Source organism: Marmota flaviventris, chromosome 14 (genome assembly GCF_047511675.1).
Source record: "Marmota flaviventris isolate mMarFla1 chromosome 14, mMarFla1.hap1, whole genome shotgun sequence".
Lineage (NCBI taxonomy): Eukaryota > Metazoa > Chordata > Mammalia > Rodentia > Sciuridae > Marmota > Marmota flaviventris.
This window is the reverse complement of record NC_092511.1, coordinates 57304237-57329486: the sequence shown is the minus strand read 5'-3', so window position 1 is coordinate 57329486 and position 25250 is coordinate 57304237. Positions and strand designations below refer to the sequence as shown.

The 25250-nt window shown below is 38.2% G+C and overlaps 1 protein-coding gene across 6 annotated transcripts in view; it reads left to right on the top strand.

Moving 5' to 3' along the window:
- Aak1 (AP2 associated kinase 1) overlaps positions 1-25250 on the top strand; it is a 173291-nt gene that overhangs the window by 128478 nt on the left and 19563 nt on the right. For 2 of the 6 annotated variants that reach the window (XM_034636957.2, XM_071601673.1), the window contains 5 exons: positions 1374-1531; positions 3239-3343; positions 11367-11462; positions 23458-23559; positions 24424-24525. In XM_034636957.2, coding sequence (XP_034492848.2) covers positions 1374-1531; positions 3239-3343; positions 11367-11462; positions 23458-23559; positions 24424-24525 — 563 coding nt within the window. The remainder of the gene's footprint in view (positions 1-1373; positions 1532-3238; positions 3344-11366; positions 11463-23457; positions 23560-24423; positions 24526-25250) is intronic. The other 4 variants (XM_071601669.1, XM_071601670.1, XM_071601671.1 and 1 more) reach the window with 4 other exon arrangements.

Below are 25250 nucleotides of genomic sequence, written 5' to 3'. Positions count from 1 at the left end.
TTTCTGTTTGCATCTCCCCCTTATGTGTTTGTCTGTTCTTTGTGCATCTCCTCCACAATTCTCCCTGCACAGGTGTTCCTTTATAAGAAAGGGAATTGTTTGTAGTATATGTACTGTTCTGTTCAGAAGAAACAATTTCCTGGGGCTGGGGTTGTGGCTTAGTGGTAGAGCACTTGCTTAGCAGGTGGGACGCACTGGGTTCAATCCTCAGCACCACATAAAAATAAATAAAATAAAGGTATAGTATCCATCTACAACTAAAAAAATTTTTTAAAATTTTTTTAAAATTTTAAAAAATTTCCATTCTCTTATTTGTTACATGCAATACAGTGTGTTATTTAAACTCCCAATCTGACCAAGTGTCTCCATGCTGAAAATATTTCATTGGTCCTCATTGTCCATGGGATGCTATCTGAACTCACTGGTTACCCCAGGAATGCCTGCTCTGTACATGAGTGGACTTGCCAATGTCTACCTTCATGAGCTCTTGGCTCATCCCAAGCCCTCTCCCGGGACTGCTGCTGTTCTCCTCCCTTAGGAAATGCTCACTTTTTTCATCAAGATCAATGTCAGGGGTTGCCTTTTCTTTGACCTTTCCTCTGATATGTCATTGCGTCTGGGCCTTTATTGAGCATGTATCACATTGTTTTATCATTAATTATTCATGTGTCTGGCTGATGTACCTGCCAGTTCTCCAAGATGAGGATCATGCCTCAGTCAATTTTTGTAAACTAGTGACTGGCTCTGTGCCTGACATAAAGTAGACTTTGATGAGTGTTGAGTAAATGTAGTTTCAGATACTCATCTTTCTTGGAACTGTGAACTCTGAAGTTAAAAATCTTTAAATGAATTCAAGAAAGACTTTAAAAGAAAACTAGGTAATGATACCTAGACACACAAAATGATAGTAGCCATTTTCATTTATCTTTAATTGTGATGGTGTCTCTTAATGCCATGGCTGCTAGATCCTGGAAGATGGAGGCAGCCTACAAAGGCCTCAGTCTCAGAGCCTCCAAGACTTGGTTGTGGGAGCTCTTATATTGGTCTCCATAGGATGCACAAGCCTAACAACAGGTTCCTTTGGGATCCTAAACTGAAAGGCCTTGCAGACAAGACTGAAAAACCAAGCAAGAGATTTAAAAAAAAAATAGTGGGACAGAAAGAGTGATGAAGGAGAGGATACCTTCATGTCATTGAGTGGAAAGGGTATCCATGGAAACTTTGTAGAAAGCCCCTTTAGAAAAACACTGGGAAATGATAAATTACCTCTAAAAAAAATTTTATCCCAAAACAAAGAAAAAGTAGTTTGACTCTTTTTGTTTGGTTCAACTTTTATATGTCTTTTTGTCTCGTGGGGGTGGGAACCTACCTAGGTCTGCAACCACCACTCCATCAGGATCTCCTCGCACCTCCCAACAAAATGTCTATAATCCTTCAGAAGGTTCTACATGGAATCCCTTTGATGATGACAATTTCTCCAAACTTACAGCTGAGGAACTGCTGAACAAGGACTTTGCCAAGCTGGGGGAAGGTGAGAAAGCCATGCCTTTTTTGTGATTCTTGCCTGTAAATTCTCTATGCCGAGAAATAAGCAAGAGTTGGAATGTTAGCTCTAGAGGGATGTGCTTGTGAAAATGTTGGCTTGGGCCTGTCCCCAAAGGCTTGATTTCCAGATATGCATATAAGTCAACTTTTATTTTTACCAGAACATTGAGGTATTTTCAGGAAATCCTGACCTGTGGTGGGTAGCAGCAAGGACAATGGGAGCATTAAAGAAGAAAATTGAAAGCAATTCAGTGGCATCGATCTGTCAATCAGGTTCACTCCTTGGGGACTGTGATGGTGCCCTTCTTGTAGGTGGGTTTATTGTTCCAGAAAGTAATGACTGCTTGTCCATGAACCTATGCCTTCCCATGGACACTGATTCTCTCACTGTTTTCAATGTTCTATATTATTGTTGACTGACCACCGAAAGGAGAGTTTATTTTTTAAAAAGATACAATTCTGTCCAGAAAACTCATAGTCTAATTTGGAAGGCAGGATGGACACACACACACACACAGGCACATGCACACACTTTGGAACAATAGGTATATCTGTGGAAGTTTTCTAATATGCAGTTGGAAAAGAGGTCCCTCGGTGTACACAAGAGCACAGGTAAAGGTATAACCAGAACCAAGAGGACCAAACATTTTAGCTTTAACTATTATTTTGTAACAATAACCTGTTGACCAAACATTTTAGCTTTAACTATTATTTTGTAGCAATCTTTTTTATTATTCATATTATTTTCCTGAGTTTTTAAACAGAATATAGGATATAAGGTTTAACCTTTTTTGGCAACTCACTTTCATTGTTATCTGTGCCAATTATCATTCTGAACTGCAAACATAAGTACCTTAATGGACTGTCGAAACTGTAGTTTTTGTGCATAACCAACCTTAAGTTTTTTTCTTTTTTAAATTCTCCTATTTTTAGTGATTTTTCTGTCTCCTTTCTGTTCACATAACACTACTGCCATCTTTACCACTTCTCACTTCTAAAATGCTTCCAACGTAGAAAACAGATCCTTAACACAAATCCTTAAAACCAAGTTGTAAGTAGATTCCCAGTGAAGGCTGGAGGTATTCTGCTTTGAGGAATGAAATTGTGCTTTAAGGCTTGAGCTCTGTGTTCACTCACATTCTCTCTCATGTGCCTGCTCTCCCCGCTCCCACTCTTTTTATTCTTTTTTTTTAATTTACTTAAAAAACGTAATTGTGGCCAGGCATGGTGGTGCACACTGTAATCCCAGCAACTCAAGAGGCTGAGTCAAGAGGATAACAAATTCCAGACCAGCCTAGACAACTTAAAGAAACCCTATTGCAAAGTTTTTTAAAAATCGAAAAATAAAAAACATTTAATTGTGGTAAAATATACAAAACATAATATTTACCATCATAGCCATTTTAAATATATAGTTCAGTAATTTTAAGTTCATTCACACTGTTGCACAACCAGTCTCCAGAATTCTTTTCATCTTTCAAAACCCATGTGTTGTCTCTTTTGATTCTTAATAGTTTCCTTCCTTTTCTCAGTTATTGCAATGACTAGACAGGACCTGTGAATAGCCAAGATGTTGCAGTAATACAGTAAGAGGAGTCTGAAAGGCAGTCAGAGGGTGCCTTTCCCCTCCACCATTTGTAGATGCATCACAGGATTCTGCTAGAATGAACCTAATGGTATTTTGTATCTCCAGGCAAACATCCTGAAAAGCTTGGCGGCTCAGCTGAGAGTTTGATCCCAGGTTTCCAGTCAACCCAAGGTGATGCTTTTGCTGCTTCCTCATTCTCTTCTGGAACTGGTAAGTGTGGCACTCGCCTGAGACAAGAGGCTCTCTATTGTCACCTTGACATTGTTCTCTTCACAGATAGCTATCACATGCCCCTGAACCCCAGCTCCTGGCAATAACTCATATGTTTTTCTTCATTCAAAAATGGTCCAATTGAAAAGGGATAGAGAAAGATTTAGAATCACTTTGAATTAAAGTGGTGCAATGACCTGGCAGTGATATTGCCAGATTTGCTCTCTCTAGTTCAGGACATTTCTTAAACAATATTTCTAAATTTGAGGAGCACCACTCTGGTAATCTCCTGTCATTGCTTAGGTTCTTTGGGGTAAATTCAAGAATCTAAGAATTAGATGATCTGTCTGAACCTGAGACTCTACTAAGCTTTGTATATTGGTGCTTTGGGGGAGAAGGAGGAATTTTCTAATAAGATTTTTTTAAAAACAATGGAAGCAAAATAATAAGAGATCTATTGTCCTCTTTATTAATAAAAATTATGCATATTTATTATACAATATAGCAATTTATAGAGAAAAATTTAAAAATCCCCCATGATCTAACCACTGAGAGGTAGCACAGAGATACCATTTTTGATGTCTGTTAGGCATTTAACTTGTTTAGGGTCACAGATATCTTTGTGAATCTAACGAAAAATAGCTCTCACCAAAATACATGTGACCACATCTTGTGCTGTTTTAGGCCCAGAGATAAGACTCTGTTGGACATCTTTACAGTCATATTTTAAAACCTGATTTTTTTTTTTCACTTAATCAGTCTGGCAAATTTTCCTCTCTTCATTAAAGAAACTCCTAAAATGTCATTTTAAAAATGTATGCATTGAATTCCTTTATATGACTAGATTCTGATGTTATATAACTACGTACCTCTTTTTTTAAACATTATTTTGATTTTACTGTTTTACTATTTTAAATGCTTTAGTAATGGACATGAGCTTGTGATTGATTATATTCTTTGTAGGATATAGAATTTGATATGCTTAGTGTTTTTAACCTCATAAATTTATTTCTGGTTAGAACATCTGCATCCATTCCGTAGTTTTCGGTGTGTGATGCATTATTCTCATGATTTTCTGGACTTGCCTTAAGTTGAAGTTTTAGTTTCTTCTTAACTAGGAATCACTTAGGGTATGTTTTAACTGCACTATAATCAGTATGGTCTTTGCAGTCTGCTGTAGGTTATTACTGGTTGACTGTGGTCCATTTTTATCATTTTGTAAATGACCTATGGGAATTTGTAGTTTTCCATGTCAATAAATATTAATAAATAACTTTTTAATGGAAGAATAGTAACATTTATGAAATATCTCTTCTCTAAATATTAATATTATTACCAATTTTTTTTATCATGTAAGCATTCTTAAAACAAACTTTTTTTCTATCTTGTATAAATTCTTAAATAATTTCTAAGAGATTATATGTTAATTAAAAGATACTGTATTTGAGGGCTTTTGATACATATTTCCAAATTGCCCTCCAAGAAAGCTATACATATTTTCTTTTCATCAACATTGAATGAGAGTAACTTTACCCACTATTGCCTTGCCCTGCCCAGCCCAGAGACAGAGGATATTGTTTTCTGGACATTTTTATTTGTTTGGGGATTGATTTTGTTTGTGTCCTTTGCTTTTTTTGATATTCTGGGCTGATTCTTTTCTTTATTAATTTATAGGAGCTCTTCTTATGTCATGTAAACATTTTCCCGATTTGTCGTGTGTACTCTGTATGATCTTGTCCGACCCTCTTGACAACCCTTTGAAGTATTTTTTCTGTACATCAATTTTTAATGTATGGATTGTGTTTTTCTTGGTAACTAACTAAAGGTTTGCTATTTTATTATCTTTTTAAAGACAACTTTTAGATTTATAAAAACCTACCATTTCTGTCTTTTTTGTTTGTTTTTCGTGGCACTGGGGATTTAACTGCAGGGCTTCTTGCATGCTGGGGGCAAATGCTTTACCACTGAGCTACATCCCCAGCCTTTTCTACTTCATTTTGAGACAGGATTTCCCTAAGCTTCCCATGCTATCCTTGAACTTTAAATAAAACTTAAGGAATATAAAAGGTGTGTATGGTGACACCCACCTATCATCTCAGCTACTTGGGAGACTGAGGCTACAAATTCAAGACCCGCCTAGGCAAATTAGTGAAACCCAGTCTGAAAACATTAACAAAAAGAGGGCTGGGGATGTAGCTCAGTGGTACAGCACAGCTGGGTTCAATCCCCAGTACCAACAATAACACAAAAATTCAAGACCAGTTATTCATGGTGGTTGACCAAATGTTTAAAGCATCAACCATTGTGCTTGAAATAGAACATCATAATTACAACCCACCATAGTTCTTAGTGGGGTAGAGTTTTCCTGGAAGATGGATTGTGTATAAGCTCTCAGAGAATGTTTTTTGCTACAGCATCTTAGCATTTAGTACAATATTTGGCTTAGTACAAATAAGCTAAATGATTGAGAGCAAGGTAAATGGTGGGTTTTTTGCCAAAGCACAGGAGCTTAGATTCACCAGTGTTAACCTCAGAGTTCCTTTAATTATTTTCCATCTACCACTAGCATACCACCCCCAATTTTTTTTTAATTTTTTAATTTAATTTTTTTTTGTAGTTGTAGATGAACAGATGACTTTGTTTTATTTGTTTATATAGTTCTGAGGATCAAACCCGGTGCCTCACACATGCTAGGCAAGTGCTCTGCCACTGAGCTATAGCCTCAGCCCAACACCCCCAATTTATATACCTAATTTTCAGTTTGCACACATGGCTATGCTTCATCGTTTGTGTGAACTATTTTCTTAGAGAAACTATTTTGTCTTTGTTTTTGTCCCTTATCCCATCTATCTTTACATTTACTTTGAAAGTCTTAAATGGCAGTGTTTCTTTAAGGAACTTGAAGGTCTAGTCACAAGCACATATTAGAGTACAGTTATATCAGTAATAACAGCAAATATTTATTGAGCATGTGGTATATGTCAAGTGACTGGGTAAATACTTTTTTGTGCATTATCTTGGGTGATCCTCACAGTGGTCCACTTCTACAAAGTCACAGCTAGAGAATGATAGAGATGTTTACCTGGGCACCCACATCTCAAAAGAAATAGTGGTATCAAGCTTTTCCTCATTTTATACATATTTTTCTGTAAACATTGGCACTGTCCCTTCTTTCTTGTTTGTAGGTGTGAACTTTTTTCTATAATACCTTCATTCTTTAAAAATGAAATAAAACTCATGTGCCCAGAAATTCATCTTTCCTCCTTTGCATGAAACATAGAATGGCACTATTTTCTTTTTTTTTATAATATTCATTTTTTATTTGTAGGTGGACACAATATCTTTATTTTTTTTTATCTTTATGTGGTCCTAAGGATCAAACCCAGTGCCTCACATGTGCTAGGCATGCACTCTACCACTTGAGCCACAATCCCAGCCCCTTTCTTTCTTTTTTTTTTAATATGTTTTTAGTTGTTGATAGATCTTTATTTTATTTATTAATATGTAGCACTGAAAAGAATAGCACCATTTTCTATAAATGTTCTAACTGAGCTAAAGCTGTTATTGATTTTAAACCTTCCGATAAGTCAGAAGAGAAACTGTGCCCCAAATTTGATAATGGGTTAGGTACTGTGGCACAGGGCTATTTAAACATTTTCATGGTAAAAGCTACAAAAATATTGATAAACTGTGTTAGAGGAGAAATAGGCAAATGTTTAAAACTTCACATTGTGTGTTAGTATATTAAACATTTGCCTATTGATAAATGTGCATTGGTAAAATTTGGAGAAATAGATAAAAGCCCAAAGAAACAAGTAAAAAGAACTCATGAGTGAAAACCAACAACAACAAACTCCTGGAGCTGGGAACCTCATGGAGTGCTAAAGCACTTGCCCAGAATGTGTGAGGTCCTGGGTTCAGTTCACAAAACAACAGCAAGACAAACAAATTTAAAAAGCCTTCAAGCCGGACAGTGGGACATACCTCTATTCCCTGTGGTTCAGAGGCTGATGAAGGAGAATTGCAAGACCAAAGCCAGCATCAGCAACTTAGTGAGACTCTGTCTCAAAATAGAAAAGGGCTGGAGTTGAGGTTGTTTCTCAGCGATAGAGTGCTTGCCTAGCACGTGCTGGGCCCTGGGTTCGATCCTCAGCACCACATAAAAATAAGCAAACAAAATAAAGGTATTTGTCCATCTACAACTAAAAAATAAATAAAATAGAAAGGGGCTGGGGATGTGACTCAGTGGTTAAGTGCCTCTGGGTTCAATCGTTGGTACTAAAAAAAAAAGAAAAAAAAACCCCTCATAATCCCACTCCAAGAGAATAGTGTTTGCTGACTTTTCACTGTATTTGTATCTTGAGTTTTATTTTTACTTTTTTAAAAAAAGAACTGTATTTTCAGTTTTGTAATTTGCTTTTTTCTTTGAAATATGTTTCATTGTGCCTCATGTTAAAATATTTCAGAGGCTTAAGAGCTATGATTTTTTACCTTCACTTCCTCCTTCTGCTTTTAAGAAACCCAATTAAAAAACAACTTTAATAATTCAGTTATAGCAATTGAGAACAGATTAGCTATTTGCAGAGGATAACACTAAGATTCATAAGTAGGCGGATCTGGAAAGGGATAAGAATGAGGGGATTTACCTGCTTGAGCTACTGTTCTGTGGTGGTGCTCAACTAACCCATGCATGGAGCCAGATAGCAAAGGACTGCACACATGGGTTGGAGGAACTGCTCAATGCTGCCAGAGGGAATTAGGGGTCCACGGAGGAGGCAGTTCAGAGATTAGGCAACAGAGTTTGAAGGAAGTTTTAGGCCACAGTGAGGGAAGTTGAAGGTGCAACAGGGAGGTTGAGGGTCCCAGATGAGTTTAGAAGATACGAGGTTGGCATCCTAGCAAATATTGGAATCCAAGGAAAGGGTAAGGGTTAGAAAGTGGGAATTCGAAATCTGAGGAAAGGAGGTTAAGAGTGGGGTGGATAGGATGCCTGAAGAGGTCAGAGGTGAGCTTCCCTCCTCTGCCTCCCTCCCGGGTCAGGCTTCAAGTGGGAGTAAACAGGCACTTACAGTCCATAATTGGTGTATCAGTCACTGAGCTGGGTGTGGTAGCAACTGCTAGCACACTGGGGCTGATAGGTTATTAGGCAAGACATAGCCATTGAGGTGAGTGGGAGAGTCAACAGATACCTTCAAAGAGCCTCCCGAGGCCCCTGCACTCTTGCCACCATTTCATTGGCCCAGGCCACTAGGCTGCCCACTGGCAGTACACCATTGCACCTTCCTTTTCTTCTGCCACATCTGGACATCCATATGGTCTTTCCCTATTGCTGGTACCTCCTGCAAATATGGGTGAGCTGGGATGGGGGACGTATGCATACTGAGTGAGGGTCACATGTGCTCTCTCTTCCTCCATGTCTGTGCTTACAACACTGAGTTTCTACATTTCAGTGGCCTCTTGGGTAAGGGTAGGCATCATCTGTCTCGAAACCCATGAGGGAGCCAGGTTCCAAGGACTGGGAGAATTGGTGGTTCATCCAGTGATCTCACCTTTACCTTTCATGCTGTTGTGTATCTCAAACCAATGAGGCAGCATTGGGGTGGCAGAGGTGGCTGCCATGACAGCAGTGGAATCTGTCCAGGGGACACAGGGTACTGGGGAGGGGAGAGCAAGAGGCTAGGGTACCAGGAATTGATTCTCAGGGGTATATAGCTGGGGAAAAAAGGTCAAGTCAGCCTGCTGGTTAGGAGAAGCATGGAATTAGTGGGTAGAGAAAGTGAGAGCAAGAAATTCACCTGTTTCTTCATAGCTGCCCATAGACCCCCAGGGGACTGTCCTCATACAGTGGAGAAGGAGATCAGAGCCAGATGCCCATATATATATCTTCAATAATGCCCACACTTTGAATCCTTGTAAGCCCATTTCACAGATGGCACAGTGGGGCTTAGAAAGGTGAAGAGAAGTGCCACACATCTGATGCCCCTGGCCAAAGAGGCTAGTAGAGAGGGAATTGGTCCTCAAGACTTCCAAATTCAGCCTAATACTGTACAGGTGTGAAGGAGGGATTCAGGGGACATCGAGAAATATATAGATTTCTCTCCAAAGAGAGATCTGAAAGAAGACAGAGATATGAGTGGGGAAGGATGGAGGAAGAACAGAGCAGAGGTATCCAGCTTTAGCAGAGGGCTATGGATATGGACCTCCTACATGTAGGACTGTGATGATGGTGATGGACACAGAGGTGTGGGTCACGCAGGCAACAAGTTAAAAAACAAAGAGAGACTATGCGTAGAAATGGGTATGTGTTGCTCAGCTTTCCATTACTGTGACAAAATATCTGAGCTAATAAAATAATACAGAGAAAAAGGTGTTTTTGTTGTTGTTTTTGTGGTACTGTGGATTGAACCCAGGGCCTTTTTCATGCAAGGCAAGCGCTCTACCAACTGAGCTATATCCCTATCCCAGGAAAAGATTTTTATAATATTCTTTTTAGTTGTAGATGGACACAATAACTTTATTTTATTTATTTATTTTTATGTGGTACTGAGGATCGAAACCAGTGCTTCACATGTGCTAAGCAAGTGCTCTACCACTGAACCATAACCCTAGCCCCAGAAAAGTTGTATTTTGGCTTATAATGTTGGAGGTTTCAATTCATGGTCACATGTTCCTTTTGCTTTTGAGCCTGTGGTGAGGCAGCACATTGTGGTGGGGATGATGTGGCAGAGCAGAGCTACTCACTTCATGTCCAAGAGGGAGGAAGAGTAAGAAACTAGGGTCCCATAGTCCCTCCTGAGGGCACAACCCCAATGACCTAAAACTTCCCTATGGGCCCCACCTCTCAAAGTTTCCACCATCTTCCAGTAGTGCCAAACCAGAGGACCAAACCTTTAACACGGGATCCTCTGGGGGAACATTCCAGATCCAAACTAAACTGTTGAAAACAGAGTAGTCTAGGCAACAGTATTTCACATTGCCAGTGATGCTGACCTACAGTTGTGTATGTGTCTCCATTAGGGGAAGCTGGGGGCTCAGTTCACAGGGCTCTACCTACAGCACTTTCCTTTGATTCTTTAATTATTTCACATAAAAAAACATTTTAAACATATTTTATCAAAAGCAAAATGAAATTATGACTAATGAACAAGCTGAATACTGAAGTATAATATAAAAAAAACCAAGAGACCTGAGTTCTGCTCTGCTAGTGGACTTCTGGCTTGTCTCCTAATTTGGGGTTTCATTTTCTTTTCTGGAAAATAAGAAAATTGTGCTAGAAAATTCTAAGATCTCTTCTGATATTCTTTAGGGTATATAGATTTTTAGAAATTTGTAATTTGCCAAATATAGAATGAATGCCAGTAGTAGGGTAGGTATGGTCCAGGGGTCAGGGCTTATCTAACCCTTGTAGTAGGCAGGAACTCTATTTCTGCCTCTTCCTTTGTGTCTGCCTAGCACTTTATTAAATATTATGATGATTCAACAAGACTTAGTTCCCAAAGGGCCTCCAAGAGGTGATAGGTACAGGGGAAGCAGTTATACACATGTGCTAGTATCTGCATACCAAATGTATGATATGGACAATAATCCCATAGGAATTCTGAAAGGGATCCCTATAGGCTACAGTGTTCAAGGAAGACATAGAAGCTTGGGCATAAGAATATCCTGGTTTGAGTACTCATCACATCTCATTAACATAAACGAACACATAGTATATCTCATAGATATTTTGCTGTTAACCCTAGATTATTTAGACTTACTCCCTTGTGTACACTTATAATCCCAGCTAATAGGGAGGCTGAGGCAGAAGGATCGCAAGTTCAAGTCTAGCCTCTGCAATTTAGTGAGATCTTGTCTCAAAATAAAAATAAATAAAAGAGATAAGTACTGAGTTCAATCTCTAGTACCATTTAAAAAAATTTTTGTTAGACTTACTCTATAATTTGGTTAATTCATCTCAATTTACTTGCTGTTTTCTGCTTTTCTTTTTTTCCCTCCTAATCTCTTTCCCTCCAACCAATACCAGCTGAGAAAAGGAAGGGTGGGCAAACTGTGGATTCTGCTGTCCCACTTCTAAGCGTTTCTGATCCTTTCATTCCTCTTCAGGTACCTGATGCACCAGGTGGGTGAATAGAGCTGATCTAAGGTTAAGTAGCTTTATTCTTATGTCCTAGGACCTCTGCAGAATTATATTGTAAATGCCCTGTGGAAAGGGTCTGAATTCTAAGCCCTAATAGTATAGTTATTACTGTGTCTCAGCAAGAGGGACAGACTTATCTTGGAGGGTACCAGCCCTTAGCAAACATAATTGAATTAGTTCATGTTATACCAAATTGGATCCCATCTCATCAGTCTTCTCTTTTTTATCCTCAGTTGTGTTTATGGTAATTTGGGAGGCCTGTGTATCAGAAAGAATATGATTAAAAGAATGTGGTGGTGGGACCTGTAAAGCATGTGATAAAGAAACAAAATATAGGGGCTGGGGTTGTAGCTAGTGGTAGAGTGCCTGCCTCACACACATGGGGCACTGGGTTTGTTCCTCAGCACCACATAAAAATAAATAAATAAAGATTGTATCCATCTACAACTTAAAAAATTTTAAAAAGAAAGAAAAAGAAACAAAATATATATAGTGGATATAGTATGATGATGGCATTGTGGGCGACTAATTGTCCAGTTTCTATTTTCTGTAATGTGCTTTTACTTTATATTCTAAAAATACATAATAAGAGTTGACAGGGAGAGTCTGGAGACTTAGGTTCCCTTCCAGACTCCACCACTACCTGAAAACCTTCTGTGTGAAGTAAGTTGAACTGCAGGAATTCAAATATTCCTTTCAATTTTCCACATAATTGATTTTAAAATAAGCAGTCTGAAAAAAAATAAGAAATGGTTAGTGTGTTCTGATTGAAACTACTTTTGCAATAATAATTGAACATTTTCCATTTGGAGCTTATGAATGCCAGAAATTCTCTCCTGCTACCCTCCTTGCTTCTTCTTTTTTTTTTTTTTTGGTGGGGGAAGGGTAGCTGAAGTGGGGGGTTGTGATGAAAAAAAGTCTGCCTTTATGAAAAAATAAATAACTTCAACTCCTTTGCACAGCTGGCAGTCATTTTGCTTCATTTTTCCTTTTTTCCTAATTTTACCACTTCTGAGTCTTGACCTTGAACTGATTTAGGAATTGGTTTGGTTTTTCTTCTCTCCCAAAATGTTAAGGATATTCAATTGGTTGCCTCAAGATTTGAAGTGATTGTGATATTCCTACCCTCTACTTAACAAAGGCAGGTTGCAGCAAGGGTACAGAGATAGCTCTTGTTTCATTAGGCAATTTGATGACCCTTCTAAGAGAAGCAAATGCAGCCTTGATCAGTAGTTTTTTGTAACTTTATTGCTTGCTGCACCTGGATATAGCTCAAAAATATCTAAAATCAACAAGGAATGATTTAGTAGATGTTGGTTAAGGAAAAAGGAAGAAAAGAATCAAATGTAGGCCCTTTTTTCTCTTAAACATTTCACTTATATCTGGCAATACTTGGACAATTTTGTGCAGAAGATTGGAAATGAAACCCTGGGCCTCTCTTCTCCCTGTTCTGCCAGTCCTGGGATCAACAAGGGAAAGATGTTATAGAGGTGTTGTCTCTTTGACACACTTTCAGCTTCTTGATTTGCTGTTGCCCAGATGGCTCATGGGCTACAGGAGCTAGAAAGATGGTCTCTTTGCCCAGCATAGACAATAAGGGCCCTGGGGCAAATAGCTGTTTTCTGCAACTGTCACAGGAGTCCTTTGGGTCAAGATTGGGGAACCAGAGGCACATGTCTAGGGCTCAGAAGATTTTCTCCAGGTTGTAGAGATAAGTCTGGGGACAACAGAGCCAGCTGACTGCCATTCTGCCCTCCTTATTGTTTTTGTTCCTGTTTCCTGATCCTCTGTACTTTTTTCATTCTGGAGGATTCCTGCAAAAGTACTAGTGGTTGGGCTAAGATGTAGCTCAGTGGCAAAGTACCTGCCTCGAATTCACAAAGCCCTGTTTTCTATCCCTAGTTCCAAAAAAGACCCCCTCCCCCCAAAAAAGAACCCCACCAAAATAAATAAAATAATAAGGTTAAAAAGAAAGTATTAGTGGTACACATTTTAATACAAAGTGACTTTTATATACTCTTGAACTCCTCTTGGATTTTAGTGGAAAATCTGTGAAAAGCGGGGCATGGCTGGTGTAGTGCCCCATAATCCCAGCAACTCTAGAGGCTGAGGCAGGAGGCTCACAAGTTGGAGACCAGCCTTGACAATTTAGCAAGACTCTGTCTCAAAATTGAAATAAATAAAAAGGGCTAGGGTATAGAGTGCACTGGATTCAATCCCAGTCCCCCCCCCCCCCAAAAAAAAAAAAAATGCTGGGCACTGTGGCATAGGCCTGTAATCCCAGCTGCTTGATGGGCTGAGGCAGAAAAATTGCAAGTTCAAGGCCTTCCTGGGCAATTCAGTAAGACCTCATCTCAAAAAAAGAAGAAAAAAACTATTAAAATAGGAAATTTTAATAGAATTTCAAGTGTCCTTTTTGTTTTTCAGTCTGTCAGATGAGACTTGTCTATTGAAAACTTCAGTCAAACATGTAGCTTCTTTGTTCTTCAGTGAATTCTCATGTCACTAAGTATAAAATCCAGACTTCTTACTGTGACCTACAAGGCCCCAACTGACGTGGCCCTTGGCTCCCCCTCTAACCTCAGCTCAGAGCACTCTTCCCTTCAATCTTGTTTTTCTTCAACAAGATAAGCCTGTTCCCACCTCAGGGCCATTGTGCTTGCTGGTATTCTGCCTGGAAAGTTCTATTTCTGAGTGTTATTTGACCTTTTATGGTCCAAAGAGAACTCTCAGTCATGCCTCTTGGCTTTTTTCTTCATAACACGTACCAGGACATTGTCTGGTTTTTCTTTGTTTATCATCTGTCCTTCCTCATCAGAACGTCAGTGTCCTCAGGCAGGTGAAACTTCTGAGTTTTATTCGCCACTGCACCACCAGTACCAAGAACTCTGCCTGGCAGGGTCAGCACTCTGTCAGTATTTGCAGATCAGATGCTGGAAGCCTTTTGGCAGCCCTTTACCCTCCATATTTGTCCCCATCACCCAGACAACCAGACTGCTGGCTTCACAGCCTTCCATCAGTGTCTGTGCCAACCCCCAGCTAGACCTCCCACCCACTTTTTGAAATGAACAAAGGAAGACAGGCCTCCAGTGTCAGGAAGCAGTGAAACCTTGGGCTGATGAAGGAAGTGTCTAGGCTTAGCAGATCCTTCAGCCCCATCCTTCCTTGGTGCCCTCCAGAATTAGGCTAAGTATACCACTATGCCTTTGATTATGTATTTAATTTAATATTCAGCCTCTAGCACACTCAGTTATAGCTCCTTCATTAAGGCTCTTATCTCTTCCTTTAGCATCTTGAACTCAGAGATCAGTGTCTCTTTGGGACCTGGGCAAAATGCAAATTTGCTTTCCCACCAAAAAATTTTTTTAAATAAATAAACAAATAAAATCAGTTTGTCATATCTCCAACCCACTTTGGACACCAGTCATGTTTGGTTTTTTGTTTTTTTGTTTTTGCATACACATTCATATTCCACATTCAACTGTTTCCATGACCATAGAATCTTACTCTCCTGGAAATCATGCCTTTCAAGTGACTTTGCTTTTAAAATATTTTTGAACTTAATTTCCCTTGATTTTCATTGATACTCCTGAGTGGTAGGTGGTAGACATGTCAAGCATCATACTTTGTGGTTGAGGCAGTGCGCTGTGCGCCCTGTACCTGCCTTTCTGCTGCCCTTGATCCCCAAGCTGTGGGCATTTCTTCATCCTTGGGATACCTCACAGATCAATAAACCTTCGACTAGAGAGCTAAATTTAAGGTTTAGGGAAATTTAAAAATAGATTTGGACTTGGGCTCTGGCCTCTTAGTAGTGAGCTGGTTTTGGTCAAATCACTTAAATTGTATTCTTATTCTTAAAATGGCTATATTAAAACCTATCTTTAATGGGATACACATGAAGGTCAAATGAAATCTTGTATTTGAAATTACTGTATACATTTTAAATTACCATAAAGATGGGAAATGATGTTATAACTCTACTTCTGGGTCCTTATTCCCAATAGGAGACTCCTAATTATAAAGTAATCTTTCTCTTATTAAAATTAAACTTGCTCTTATAACCTTTTACACAGCTGAGAGCCATTAAAATAGATTTCCTGGATTGTCACACTATGGGTAAAAATGTCACTGGGTAATTGTGGTTGGTTGGTTGGTTGGTTGGTTTTGAAGACGATTTTTATTTTCAAATCACAATAAAATGAGTTTTTTTTGAATGCCTGGAATATTAAAATCATAGCCATGAGAATTTATATATTCCCAGAACTGCCAAGGTATGACTAGTGAAACTCATAAAGTTTTTCATTGATGCTTATATGCTGCCTATTCATTTATTTTCTTCTATTTATATTAAAGAACAGGTAAGTCATAGATAATATAAAGTATGATAGAAAAGATTTTTCTCTGAAAATTGGGCAAAAAATTTTTAATCAACTATTTTTAAATTTTTACTTGGAAAATAAATATTTTCTAATCTTTAAAATTTACCTAAAATTTATCATTTTAACCATTTTTAAGTATACAGTTAATTTGCATTAAGTACATTGTTTTGAATCTGTCATTAACACACATTCACATAAATTTTTTCAACTTGCAAAACTGAAGCTCTGCACCCAGTAAACAATAACTTTTTTATTTCTCCCTCCTCCCAGCCCCTTACAACCACCATTCTACTTCGGTCTTTATGACTTTGACCACTCTACGTACCTCATATAAGGAGAATCATATAGGATTTATCCTTTGGTGGCTGCCTTATTTCTCTTAGCCTAATGAAGATTAATCCATGTTATTTGTCAGGATTTCTTTCGGAGTAATAAGTCTGAGTAATATTCTGTTGTGTAAAAATACCACTTTTTTTTTTTTTTCCATTTTCTTGTTGGACACTCAGGTTGCTTCCATCTTTTGACTATTGTGAATAATACTGCTGTGAACATGGGTGTGCAAATATCACTTTCTGACTCTGTTTTCAATTCTTTTGGATATATGCCCCAAAATTAAATTGCTGGATCATATGGTAATTCTATTTTTAAATTTTTTTCATTCCCACCAGCAATACACAAAGGTTTGAAAAAAATTTATAAAAACTTTTTAATACTGATCTCTTTAGTTGCGACATAAGTGCTGCTTCCTAGAATTAGACTTTAAAAAAAAAAAAAAAAAAGGAGCCTCTTGGTTTCGTGGCACTCTATCATCTCTTGAAAAATTAAGCAAGAGAAGCTGTTTTCTCAGTGGTCAAAATAGGCATTCCTTTCATAGCTGCTTGCCTGGTATCTTCCTTATTTCTTTTCTTTCTTTCTTTTTTTTTTTTAAGAGAGAGAGAGAGAATTTTTTAGTTCTTAGTTTTCGGTGGACACATCATCTTAATTTTATTTTTATGTGGTACTGAGGATCAAACCCAGCGCCCCGTGCATGCCAGGCGAGTGCGCTACCGCTTGAGCCACATCCCCAGCCCTATCTTCCTTATTTCTAACTGCTGTATTGTAATATTGAAAAATCCAACGTCAATAATAGTATGGAAACCATTTTTAAGTATACAGTTAATGTGCTTTTACTCTGGAAAATTTGTATTCCTAAAGATTTAATTTTCTAAGATGAACTTGAAATGGGGGCATGGTGTTTGATTTTTGCTTCTAACATGAAGACGTCACAGATAGTTTTGTGTCTGACTGGAACTATATAGAGCAACTATATTCAATTAAGATAATTGGCTTATCAGTCACCTCATAGAGTGGCTAAATTTTAAAAACAGTGTCTCTCGTCACAAGACTTTAGGGTTTATATACCCCATATTGAATGACATAAATTTCCAAAGCAAGAGCTATAGCAGCCACATCATCAATTTTGATGGGCATACATTGAACTCTTTCATGTTTGTTACTTAACACTGTTCTGCTCCTCATTCCTAATTAGAGTCAGAATGGTTCACTGCAAGCCGTGGGTTTTATTAGCATGTATAAATAGGTACAATCATCTGTTTTTGTATTTAAAAGAATGTCACAGTTATTTTAATTATCAAACAGACTGATTTGTAAAAGGTTTATTATTTTCTTTCTTGCAGTTGATATTTGTGACTATCTTGAGAGGGGAGGGATAAGAGGAGAATCTGAAATGGATTCATGCCTAAATTTCAACTTTAGCAACTACCTCCTCCTTTCTTCTCTCCCCTGTCCCCATTGCCACTTGAGTTATGTTTAGGAAACAAGGGGGAGGTGTCTAGAAGAGGAGACCCACTTTCTCTCACCTTTCCCCTTAGTTGAAAATACTTGCAATTCTTTTCCTTTAAAAGCATAGGGAGATAGTTCAGTGGTAGAAAGCTTACTAGCATGAACAAGCCCATGGGTTTGATCTCTAGCATAGCAAAAAGAAAAAGAAGAAAGGACCTTTATTTCCATTATCCATCCTATCTATATACCACTGTGTCCGTTTTTCTTTATCAGGGCAGATCCTTTAGCCATTAAGCACTTCTCAAATCTCTTACCCTGACTAGACTCATTGTTGTCTGGGAAACCTAGAGACTTGGTAAAGAACTAGGTGTACTAATAGGGGTGTGATAGGAATCACTATAGTTTGTGAGCAGACAGTTCATTAAAGAAGAAATGTAAATTGCTGGTAAATTTTTTTAAAGTTTATCATCATGATGAATCTAGGAAGTACCAACTGTAAAAGTAAGATGCTGTGACTTCTGAAGATGTAGAAAAATGGACGCTTTAGATCCTGCTAGTAGGAGCATCAGCTCTTACAACTTCTTGTGAGGATAGTTTGGCCATTTATAATGAAAGTCTTCAAGGTTTTATTTTCTCATTTACAATTCTGTCTCTGAAAACTTAGTCTGAGAAATATGGGTATGCTTAAATATTTGTTGAACAAACAAATTCATAGGAAAGGACTGGGAAGATATTCATTAAGTTAATAGTTGATATCTCTGAAAGTGGAATTACAGGCACATTTACATTTATCCTTTGGCTTATCTCTTTTTCCCAAATTTTCACCAATTAATATGTACTACTTTTATAATAAGGAAGAAAATAGAAATTTGTTCTTTTTTGTGATGAGCCATGAGCTTAGATCTTTCCCTGCCTTCCCTGTTCTCATGGCTGTGCCTTCTGGGCAGTGTGTGTGTTGAAAAATATGTTGACTCAGCTCTGCTTTTTCCACTGACCTGCTACCCTGGGTCCAGTCACTTACTTCCTGCTTGGGTCTTCCTGCCAAATTACTTCTCAAAATTTTGCAGACCTCCTGCTTGTGTCTTCCTCCAAGCACCCTCCCTTGGAGTCCTTACCCTTCACTTTCATATTGAGAGTCCATCTCTTGAGCAACTAGCTCCTGTTCCCATTTTTCCCTTCATACATAATTGGCATTTATTGGCAGGTTGAGTTCTTAAGTTTACTTTCATTTTTATCAATAAGGAAATTCAGAGAGAGTAAGAGACTTGCCCACAGTGCAGCACAAACCTAGAGCAGAACCACGTCTCTTGCTTTTCCTTCTCTCAGCCCAGGCTGCCTACTCCCCATGTCTCACTTTATAGAAGTTCTGCATGTTCTATTCTCCTACCAGGCATTTGAGGAAGATCTGGAATGTTACCTATGTCCTCTGCTATACTCAAACATCTGTGATGTGGTGACCGCTCATCCACTTATTACTCCCACTTAAAGAAGTTAATACCCTTTTATATGTCACTTTACTTACATACATACATACAAATTAATTCTGATAAATACAACTGTTTTATCCTAACAAACCTTTAAATTAGTTCTTATCCTCTGTTTATAGGTGAAGAACTGAATCTTAGAACTGTTAGGTAACTTAAGTTTTGTGTTACTTATTTACTTCTCAGAATTTTGCAGACCTTAGCTTAAGTCCCCAAAATGTACAGCATCACGATAAAAAAAAAAAATTAAATCTTCCCCAGATCCGGAGTATCCTCTCATTTCTACAAGCACAGCTCCTCCTATAAACACACAAACACACACACACACACACACACACACACACGCACGCACGCACATTTAGAGTCTGGAATCGGTTCTAAAATATCAGAGTCAGATGAGGAACTGTTGGAAAACTGTACCATTTTCTTCTATCCAGAATTATCTACTGCTTTTCCCATGCAATGGAATATATTGGGGTCACAGGCTTATAATTCTAACACAAAGATAGAATAACTCTTTTTTTTATTTGTTTTTGTAGTTATAGATGGACAGAATACCTTTATTTTATTTATTTTTATGCAGTACTAAGGATTAAACCCAGTACCTCACACATCCTAGGGAAGCGCTCTGGTACAGCCCCAGCCCCCAAGATAGAACAATTCTTGTAAAACATTCCTTAGGAGGATTAAATCATTTCTAAAATGCAGTTTATTAATAATTTCTGCTTCATTGATCTGTCACTTTGAATAATAGAGAATAGGAGTGTGAGTCTTTAAGCATTTCTGGTATGAACTTCCCCAGAAGATGGCTTATGCTTTTGTATCCAGAGAATACATTTCCCATGATTCATACAAAATTTAAGAAGTTTTTGTTTATTAGATAACAATAAGTCATGATGCTGACATGGGACTTGATTGAGGTTTTGGATCTTGAACACTTCTAGCAGTTTCCTAAGTTTACTACCGTCTTCTCTTTGTTGTTCTTTCCCATGCCTCACCTTAATACTTGGCCTTGAATGTAAGAAAAAGGACAATTCATAATACAAGGACTTCAGGGCTAGCTGTTGATGCAGTTGGGCAGCCACCAGGCTCCATGACTGATAGGCTGTCAGCATCCTACAGCCTTTTTTTTTTTTTGCCCCCATGCTGACAGGCTCTCCCACCTGGAGAGGGTGGGGATAGCTCCGACACAGTTTGGCCAGATCGCCTCACACCCAATCAGGCAGGTGCCCAATCACGTGCGAGAATGGCTTCCCTCATTAAAGTACCTGACTTTTTCCAACTGATCTTCTACTCTCCCCACCTCTCCAATGAATCCAAGGCACAGACGTGGCAGGGGATATGAACTAAGTCTTAATAAGACCTTCCCTGCATTCAGTCACCGTGTAAGGGCTGCAAGAGCAGTGAGTGCAGACTGCTCCAGGAGGTTCCTAATGTGGCAGGAAGTTTAGAGGAGATGGTGTTTGACCAACACAGAAAGATATGATGGTGCTCTCTCTGTTTTATAGACGAGGAGATAGCGTGAGGTTTAAGGAACTGCACCAGGATCACAGCCCATCACCAGGGAGGCTAGAATTCAAACTCTGAAAGAATTCCTGCCCAAGGTTTGCATCAAGTAATTTTGGCCTTTACCTTTTTATCCATGACCTCACAGGATTTCAAATACTTGAATGCCAAGTGAAGGAAGCAAATTTCATTTTTTAAAATGACAAATTTTTTGCAGAAAAATAAGATACAGACTAGTGTTCAGAATAATGAAGAGTTAGAGTTTTTTAGGAAAACCATCTTCTTTTACCTGTAAGTAACAATAACCATTTTTATTTTTATTTCTATCTTAAAAATTCAAATGTACACATTCATAAAATTACCACTGAAATAATGATATAGAATATTTCCCAACATTTAAAAAAATTCATTGTGCCCCTTCATAGTAAATATGTTTCTCTCACCCTAGACCCTGGCAACAATGGATCTGTCCCTATGGTTTTGTCTCCTGCAGAATTTCCTTTTTTTTTTTTTCCTTTTCAGTACTGGAAATTGAATATGCTCGGCAATAATTCTGCTACAGAGCTACACCCCCACTGGCTTTGAGACACGGTCTTGCTAAATTGCTGATATAGTGTTACACTGTATAGTTGAATAGACCCCCAGTGTTTTATTCCCCCTGCTTTTGAGAAGTTTTCTTTCCTCTCCATCATTGTTGTTGTTGTTGTTAGAGTTGTAGATGGACAGCATGCCTTTATTTTTGTGCAGTGCTGAGGATCGAACTCAGTGCCTCACACATGCTAGGCAAGCGCTTTGCCACTAAGCTACAACCCTATCCCCTTTTTTTCCCTTCTTTTCTTCAGTGTAAATCAGGTATAAATGAGAAATGTGCAGCATATTGTCATGTAATTCAAAGACATTTATATTCCATGTGCTCCAAAGATGATAAATTAGCTTCACATAAATAAAAATAACAATCTCTTTTTTTGTTTCAGTGTGTTAATTATACCAAAACAACTTATCTTGCCAAGACTCTAGAATCTGTTCTTTCATTTGGTCTATGTAGTTGAAGACATGTCTGGGCTCCTTATGACCACCTTAAATTATGATCCCCTTAAAATATGATTCCTGCCTTTTAATGAATATCAGTTTATTTATCGCTTAGCTCATTTTCCAACATCCTAGAAGACTACAAATTGATTAAAATGTTATATATACATTCTTGAACTTTAAATCACTTATTTTTTCAAACACACTTTTGGTTAAACTGGGCAAGAGTTAGAATTTGTGACTTGAGGCTCCTTGTAACAGAGGCATGAGCTCTTAATTCCCTTCTTCCTGTGGGATTCTGTGATTCCTTTCTTTTTGTTTTTTTAAGTTAATGCTCAACCTTTAGTCACTTAAAGGTAAGTAGAGTGTTGTTGATGGATCAGGGCTAAAGGAATTATTTTGGAAAGAACCTTAATGTATATACATTGCTCTACATTAAATTACCAGGTATGACAAATCTGGTGGCTTCTTGTTTATTTGTTTGTTTTTGGCTTCTAATGTCTTTTTATTTGTTAGCGAACAGACATCAACAGTAATTCATCTGCAGGCCTAAGTCAACTGTTTTGAGATTTGACCATAGAATAATTAAGAATAGGAACATGTTACATATACATCATTGACAGTCAGTAAATGATTTTTTAAGTTACCTTATGTGAGACTGAATTGATTATAAACTGTTTCTAAATGCAAATTTTTAAAAAATAGGTTGAAAACTATGCCCCCCAAAAGGAAACAAATACACAAAGTTTTGTATTCAAATGTTTATGGTAACCTTATTTTTCATAGCTGACAACTGGAAACAACCAGAAGCCTATTAACTGGTAGACGGATCAACAAAATGTGGTACAGCCACATAATAAAACAATACTCCTCAATAAAAGAGAACAAACTTCTGATATAGGCTACAACATGGATGATTCTCAAAAATACTTTGCTAAATGAAGGAAATCAGACACAATAGACTACACATTGTGTGGCTCCATTTAAAATGGAAATTCTGGCCTAGGCTTGGTGACAAACGTCTGTAATCCCAGTGACTTAGAAGCTGAGGCAAAAGGGTCCGAAGTTTGAAGCCAGCCTCAGCAATTTAGCAAGACCGTGTCTCAAAGCCAGTGGGGGATGTAGCTCTGTAGTAGGATTATTGCCTAGCATATTCAATTTCCAGTACTGAAAAGGAAAAAAAAAAAAAGGAAATTCTGCAGGAGACAAAACCATAGGGACAGATCCATTGTTGCCAGGGTCTAGGGTGAGAGAAACATATTTACTATGAAGGGGCACAATGAATTTTTTTAAATGTTGGGAAATATTCTATATCATTATTTCAGTGGTAATTTTATGAATGTGTACATTTGTCTAAATTCACCAAATTGTACACTTGAAATTGGTGATGTCTATTAAATGTCAATTATACCTCAAAACAAGCAGAGAAACAAACCTAGAGCACATCTTACCACTTGTCTTGGGGAAATAGCCTTTTGTAAACTGAATTTGGAAAACCTGTTTTTAATAAGATACCAATAGTATTAATTTCTATAGTGAATCTTTACCAAATATTGACCCCTAAAATGTGTTTGCATAGAAAACAGTGATTGAATACTGTGCAGGGTGGTGCACCTCTGTAATCCTAGTAACTTGGGAGGCTAAGGCAGGAAGATTGCAAATTTGAGGCCAGCCTCAGCAATTAACAAGACCCTTACTTAAAATAAAAAATGAAAAAGAAAGAAAACAATGAGTGAGTCACTTGCTTTAATATCTCATTGCTTTTTTGCTTTCTCTTTACCTCCCTGCCCAACCTAGAAAAACTAATTGAGGGACTCAAATCTCCTGACACGTCTCTTCTGCTCCCTGAACTCTTGCCTATGGCAGATCCTTTTGGTAGCACTTCCGATGCTGTAATTGGTAAAGTCACCATCTGTTTCTTCAATCATGCATGAAATGTATGTGTATTTTGAATTAAATGTCTGATTAACAGATCCTAGAATGAATTTCATATGAATGAACAGGAATGTGAAGAATTCAGTTGCAAAAGCATCATGAAAAAATTGGTTTCTAACTGGACCTTACTTTACTGAACTTGATGGAATATAGCAGATTCTTCCTTAGAAGGCCAATGCATGTACCAGAAAATGCTTTGTCCAGTGGTTAAGCTCCCTGAATAGAATCTAGGGCAAGACTCAGTCTACTTATTTGCTTGTATTTTCTTGTGTTCCAATAGCAAGGCAGGCAAAACCTACAAAATGTCCAAGGCCTCTGTACTTTAGGAGGAGCAGTCATTAGAGACCTGGTAATGCCTCTGGGGAAAAATGTCCTAGAATTCACAAATGCCATGGCCCTACAGAAAAAATGGGCCTTCAGTTGAGAAATACGACATGGTGCAGAATGCCTCCCAGCTACATCATGGGATGGAGATGAGATGGATTTGAGGCTTTTGCATTAGATTAGAGGATGTTTACTCTAAATTTGTTACTTAAAAAAAGCAAAATTACCAGAAGAATTTAAGGTGCCTTTTAGCTAATCTCTTCTAACATGGTAGAAATCTCATGCTTGAAAGAGGCTTATGTTCCATGCTCTAACAGTGAAATCTAGACACTGAAAGCAGCAGAAATAGTCACTTTTTGTGCTTTCCATCTTGCTGAGGCTGGTATTTTAGCAACCTGTGTACAGAAATTTCACAGAAGAAAGCCTTCACAGAATTTCCTGAAGAAACTTCTGTCTTCCTTCCCTTACCCTTTCCTCTCCTTTCTTAATGCTCTGTTACAAAAGAAAAAGCTGATGTTGCTGTTGAGAGTCTCATACCAGGACTGGAACCCCCAGTTGCCCAGCGCCTCCCATCTCAGACGGAGTCTGTGACCTCAAACCGCACAGGTCAGTCAGGGATCTCAGTAGCTGAAGGGTCTGATCAATGTGGCTTTCTATCTCTGGCAGATGATCATCAGCTTATTTTTTAGCCTGGCTAGTTTCTCCTAGAGTGGATACTTGTTCTTATAGCCCTGCTGTCTAGATGTTGGATGTATTTTTCCTTGCTGAAGAACTGAGTACTTTTTGGATTTGTGCTCTTTTTAGAGTAGGCCCTAGGCTTACCCTGGTTATAGAATTTCTTTATTCGAGATTCTTTTTACTGGTGGCAGATCTCTCCCCCTCCTTAATTAAAGAACTCTGCAGAGTGGCCATGCTGTAAACCCCCTCTAGACTGCCCAGCCGTCTTTCCCACCGAGAATATCAGTGGGTATCTGCAGAGCACATCTCCTATGGGTTGACATTTTTTACCCAGAACAGTGCTTTAATCATCTAGGGGTGGTTTGCTGTTAAATTGTAGGCAAAACCAGATTCTTCCTTGGATTCAACATTACTTTGACCTTAATTTCAACATTCAGTCTTAGTAGAATTTCTTAGCTGCTTATAAAAACAAATTTGATAACATTCATTTTTATTGAGTCTATAATTACCTTGATAAAAGTGTCTGATTATCTGACTCAGAAAATCAGCAGTTAGAGGTCTTGGAAATGTGAACATAAACTTACTCGGGTGAAAAAATTTACCCCAGAAGATAAAGTGGTTCGTTTTCTTTGTCCTCACTTGGATATTTTCTC